At 31.0% G+C, this 6000-nt stretch overlaps 1 protein-coding gene across 1 annotated transcript in view; it reads right to left on the bottom strand.

Moving 5' to 3' along the window:
• Nucleotides 1-928: 928 nt before the first annotated feature.
• Nucleotides 929-6000, bottom strand: part of LOC111677639 (Down syndrome cell adhesion molecule-like protein Dscam2) — a 72060-nt gene continuing 66988 nt past the window's right edge. Inside the window, exons 20-22 of the mRNA XM_046952544.1 lie at nucleotides 3051-3058; nucleotides 2907-2975; nucleotides 929-2711 (exon numbers count right to left, since the gene is read on the bottom strand). Of these exons, the coding sequence (XP_046808500.1) occupies nucleotides 2155-2711; nucleotides 2907-2975; nucleotides 3051-3058 (634 nt within the window). The 3' untranslated portion in view covers nucleotides 929-2154. The remainder of the gene's footprint in view (nucleotides 2712-2906; nucleotides 2976-3050; nucleotides 3059-6000) is intronic.

The raw sequence follows: 6000 nt of genomic DNA, 5'->3' as shown, positions 1-6000 counted from the left end.
AAAAGTACCAAAAGTTGTTCTATAGATTTTCATTTACGAATTTCATGTTCCTAGGTTCATTTTTTATAGAAAACTCAAAAAAGTACCAATCGAAAAAAGAAAAATTACCAAAAACTTCTCTTTTATAGATTTTAATTTACTCAGTTCTCTACATGTTTATTTTTATGTTTCTAAGTTTAATTTGATAGAAAACTCAAAAATTTACCAGTGGAAGTAATAACGATAAAGTACCAGAAAGTTCGCTTTTAAAGATTCTCATTTACTTCAGGCTCTACATATATAATACCGTAAAATTTAAGTTTATAGAAAACTCGAAAAACTTTCCAGTTTAAAAAGGAATATATATTATAGATTTTATTTACTTCTGACTATATATTCTCAATTTCATGTTTCAAGATAAAATTTTATAGATTACAATTATAAAACAGTACTTAAAATTCTATTTTATAGATCATTGTTAACTCCGGCACATATATACATGGTAAATTTCATGTTTCTACATTCAATTTTATAGAAACTTAAAAAAGTACTAGTCTAACTTCAAAGTCATAGAAAAGTACTAAATGTAAAATAAAAAACAAGTATGAATGTATATTCGGACATTGGCGACTATATGAAACCGTACACCAGTCAGTATGTGAGAAAAAAGTGGATAATTTTTAAAAAAATAAAGCATTTAATTTGTTCTTTGGCTGTTGTATGGGGGCTAGGCGAAATAATGTACCGATTTCAACCATTTTCAATAGCGTTCTTCCTTGAGCCAAGAAAAGAATAGGTGCCAAATTTCATCAAATTATCTTGCGATCTGTAGCGTGCACACAAGGTTTACATGGATAGACAGACACACAGACAGACAGACAGACAGACAGACAAACGGACGGACAGACGGACATAGCTAAATCGACTCAGAAAGTGATTCTGAGCCGATTGTTATACTTAAAGATGGGTCTAGAACCAATATTTTTGGGCGTTACAAACATCAGCACACTATAGTGGTGTAGGGTATAATGACCAAAAAATATCACTTGGTATCGGGCTTAAATATTAGTTATTTCCAAATCTAAACATTATATGTAAATTATATCATTGTGTTTGAACAAAATCAAATTTCGCGTTTTTAAAGAATAACTTTCATGCCTGATTTTTGTACCTTCTACACAAGCTATCGATGGACAGCCATCCTGATGGACGGACGGACGTGGCTAAATCGAGTCATACTATTTTAAGCCGCTTTAAGGTGGATGTAGGATGAATATCTTTGTGCGATAGGAATATAACACCACAATAGTGGTGTAGGGCAAAAACTAAGTGGAGTTTTGACAGTCCCAAATTTATATTTTTTTAATTAAGTTATTAAGGACTCAACATTATTTTTGTTTAATGGTTTAAAAGACACTTTGACGTTTTCACTAAAAAATCGAGTATTGGCGAGAAATAAAATTCAACAAAGATTTTAAGCCTGGCTGAAGAACTATCAGAAAACATTCAGCCGCATACTACATTACCTGTTTAAATATATTGAGTAAAAAGTAGTCCAAAACATGCCCCTTTCATATAGTAAAAACTGTTCTACATTGGACCCTACCCACAACTCAAAGTCAATTGAAAACGAGGTTAAACTGGGTATTTTTTACGAATTTATAAATCAAACTTTTCAGAACAGAAGTCAGTTAAGAGCTGCCGAGAAATCAACGCCGTTACACATTTCTCCTTTTTGGATGGTTAAATATAATTGGTCAATATTTTTTAAGCAATACCACTTATTCGTTCCTACTGGGCAGAAATACTCAAGAAAAAAACTGACACAAAACACATACACAAATACTTTTCATTTTCCTTACTTTCATAACGTTTCAACTAATAAAACAATTTAATAAAATTTAACAAATTGCCATCAACACCGGTGCTTGTTTAACATAGAAAAGACCACAAATAAAAGGAATTTGTTGGAAGTAAATATTTGTACAACAATGAATAATAGTTTACTAAACGCTGTCATTAGTTGCAGTCTAATTAATATTAAAATGTTTTTCTTACTAATTTCATCTTAATTTCAATTAATTATTGTTTTCTGTGTATCGAGGAAGTTGTTTTTTTATTAAATTGTAAATTTTAACAACAACAATAACTAAATGGGTTCTATTAATATTTATCTCACACCGATATGGAATAATCGGATTTTTCAGTTAAAAGTTTTTGTGTGGGTGCTGGTGAATGTTGTCGTGATTGCTGTTGTTGTTGTTTTTGTGTTGCTGTTGTTGCGGATGAGGGCGATGGTGATGTTGAGGGTTGTTGCTGTTGGTTTTTATGTACAACTTGTTGTTGTTGCTGTGGTTGCAATTGCTGCTGTTGTTGTTGCTGCTGCTGCTGAAGTTGCTGTAATTGTGGCTGAGATATGGGACGATTCTCTTGCGGTCTTTGCTGTTGCTGCTGTTGTTGACGTAACAAATGTGATGTTGTTGAGGCCGGACGTGACCAGAGTGTTGATCTTAGACCTAATTTCAATTTTTTCAACGTTTCCACATCACACTCAACCTGTGCAACTTGTTCAGCACGTTCCGCAGGCATCGCTACATCAACGGGTATTTGATGGAATCCACTATTGGAAATTACATTGCATTCAGCTTGTAGCTGCAATGGATGCAGGGTGCGTATAGCACCTCCAGGCCTAATTATATATATAGATTGGACAAGTATTTGGGTAGTACATACTTAGTATATGACAAAAAATTTATTTTTTTTTGTTTGTTTGTATTTTTTGCAATTTTCATTGTTTAAGATTTATTTAAGTAGAGAAGTTGAGCACTACATAATTACATAAAGAGTATAGAGTACAACAATATGAAAATATACAATAATAAATATATGACGTCTTAATATGACGTAACTAAATGTAGTAAGAGTACGTTTTTCTATATATACACAATGAAAGTATTTGTGTTGCTGTTGTTGATTGAAGTCAATGCTGTTGTTGGCTAAGAATAATGATAAAATTTTAATAAAAACAAAGAAGAAGCATTGAAGCAGTTGATGATTTAAACCAAAATTACAACAATAACTGATGAACGGTTGAACCAAGAGAAAAACAAGTCCTTTATTGAATTTAAGCTAAAAAATATTCACAATTTTTTATTTCTAATATTGAATTGAGAATATTATTTAACTTTAAATGCTGATTTGTAAATAAGATTCAGAAAGTAGTATGAAAAGATTAATGTCCATTAAATTCCATTTCATATTTGACGCCTTGATCATTGTCAGATTTAAATAAATTAAAAGAGTTCGAACTACAACCAGTCGCTGCCAAAAAAAAGTGGAAAATTTCTGAAGATAAAGCATTCCGTAAGAAAAATAGTTAAAAACTTTTGCGCAGTATTTCTATATTATCAATAGGCTTCGTCTACGATGTCATTAAAGATCATGTGCGAATTTTCGGATGGGCATAGCTAAATCGACTCAGAAAATGATTCTGAGCCAATTGGAATACTTTAAGGTGGCTATAGTACCGGTATTATTCTACGGTTCAAACATTAGCAGAAACCCATTCCACTAAAGTAGTATAGGCTTAAAATCTCAAAGGCTTAAAAACTCAATTTAAAAATTACTTTCTTTTACAACAATTTAAGACCTTTTTCAAAAAACTTCAGACATTGTTTTAATATATTGTATTTTAAATCGCTCTTATGAAACTGGAGTCTAAATTATAAGTTTTATCGTTTCTCAAATTTGAAGATTGCAAAAACCTACGCGTAACTGTTGTAAAGCCTATGCAGACATAGAGATTTTTTTTCGAAATGATTTTTTTCAAGAATAAGTATTTAGCCCAGCAATCTCTGAAGAGTCCTTATTACGGACATTTTAGGAGCTGCTACACATTGGCGAATTGTCTTCGAATTGTCAATTCGGAGATATGAGTAGACTAATTTTGACTTTTTTTGGGTTATGCCGTTTGATTTCAAGCAATTCGGAAAATCTTGAAACGATCCCGGAAATGTGCAACTGATCCAGACGCTCTTTCTAAAAGAACGATCAAAGGTGTAAGACAAGTATCGATATGATTAGACTAATTTCGACTTTTTTAGATTGTGCCATTAGATTTATTGCAAATTCGAAGAATCTGGAAACGAGCCCGGAAATCTAGAACTATCCGACTAATTCGTCAGACAGAATCAGCAACCATTGCATATTAATGCAGTATTATTTATGAGAATAGTGGAACTAAGATAAAAACTCATAATTTTCTCATATACATAAATACTGATCCAGACTCTCTTTCTAGAAGCACGAACTAAGATGTAAAAGGAATATCGATATGATTAGACTAATTTCGACTTTTTTTGGATTGTGCCATTAGATTTGTTGCAAATTCGAAGAATCTTGAAGCGATCGCGGAAATTCGGAACTACACGACTGAGAATAATGGAACTAAGATAAAAACTCATAATTTTCTCATATACTTGAATACTGATCCAGACTCTCTTTCTAGAAACACCATCAAAAATGTAAGATGAATAATGAAATTCAATACAATATACAAAAGTGTTCTTGTAACAAATAACAACATTACAATATTGATCAAAAAATACAACTTAAGTTGAAATCCCTTGCAATTCATAGCTCTCCCTCTCTCACTCAATAACAATCGAGACTCTTTTTATAAAAAATCGACTCGAAATCTTAGTAGTAGATAACCTACAGCTACGCTATCGTACCATATGATCAGTGCAATGTTTATCAAAAAGATCGAACCTGGTTGAAAGTCCTATTTCTAAGCTGTTGGACCATATTATCAATGCAATGTTTAGCAAAACGATCAAATCTATTTGAAAGTCCTATAATGTTTTTACATCATTTTTCAATTAATATATATTAGGAATTTTTTGCGGAAACGGAAGTAGATTGTGATAAAATGAATATCACGACTCTGATACCATCAAAATTAAATAAATTCAAAAGGACTCTGACAACAAATTCGTAGTTTATAATCGATGCAATATAGATTAAAAATAAAGAATTTCTCTGGCTCAAAAAAAAAACTTAATCAAACTTCTTAAACTTTATCCCTGTTTTGATAAAATAAATTAAAAGAGAAAATTAATCACTCTTAATCTTCTCTTGCACAAAACTAAACCGTTGAACTTCTTATGGAAATGTCTTCTCAATACACATTTTTTTGAGGTAAAAATATTGATCATTTCTGATGAAGAAGAGGAAAAGAGTTTTCGAAGGATATTGCAGGATATTATCCTTTTTAGGTTGTAGTAATATGAAATTTTAAAAAATAATTTGTTTTCTGTTTTTTGAAGAAATCATATACTGTGTCTGTGAAATGAAAATACGATCTAACGCTATACGCACAATTGGGACGACGAATTTTCGGAACGAATTTTCGTCGTCAGATATAGAACACAGATATAGAACACACTAAATTCGTCGTACGTAACGAACTGTGCGATAGGTTTATTTCTATTTCTTACACCAATTCTGGAAGCCCGAAATTTCTGAAATTTCAAAGTTATGTTCGAAGTTATGTTCGAAAAATGTTTTTATTGTCTTAAAATAATCTCTGTGTCATAAAAACGAAAAATAAAATCTTCGAAGATTCGAAGTTATGTTCGAAAAATTTTTAAAGCTATTAAAACCAGTTCTGGTGGCCCCAATTTTCTGAAATTTGACAGTTTGGAGTACACTTGATGACACTACAATGCTATGTTGGAATATTTAAAATAAAGTTCGAAAATTCGAAGTAATGTTCGAAAAAATTTTGAAGCTGTTAAAGTTATCTCAAAATTCGAGATATTCACAAAAATATAATTTTAGTTCTATTCGAGGTCAATTTCTTACATTTTCTAATTTCGAAATAATGTTCAAATAAATTTTAAAGCTGTTAAAATTATCTCAAAATCGTGGAGATTCACAAAAATATAATTTTTGTTCTTTTTGCTTACTTTTTCCAATTTCGAACAAACAAATTTTGAAACGAATTCGCAGTACGAATAA

Source organism: Lucilia cuprina, chromosome 5, assembly GCF_022045245.1.
Source record: "Lucilia cuprina isolate Lc7/37 chromosome 5, ASM2204524v1, whole genome shotgun sequence".
Classification (NCBI taxonomy): Eukaryota; Metazoa; Arthropoda; class Insecta; order Diptera; family Calliphoridae; genus Lucilia; species Lucilia cuprina.
Note: the sequence above shows the minus strand (reverse complement) of the source record. Positions and strands in the feature narration are given on the sequence as shown.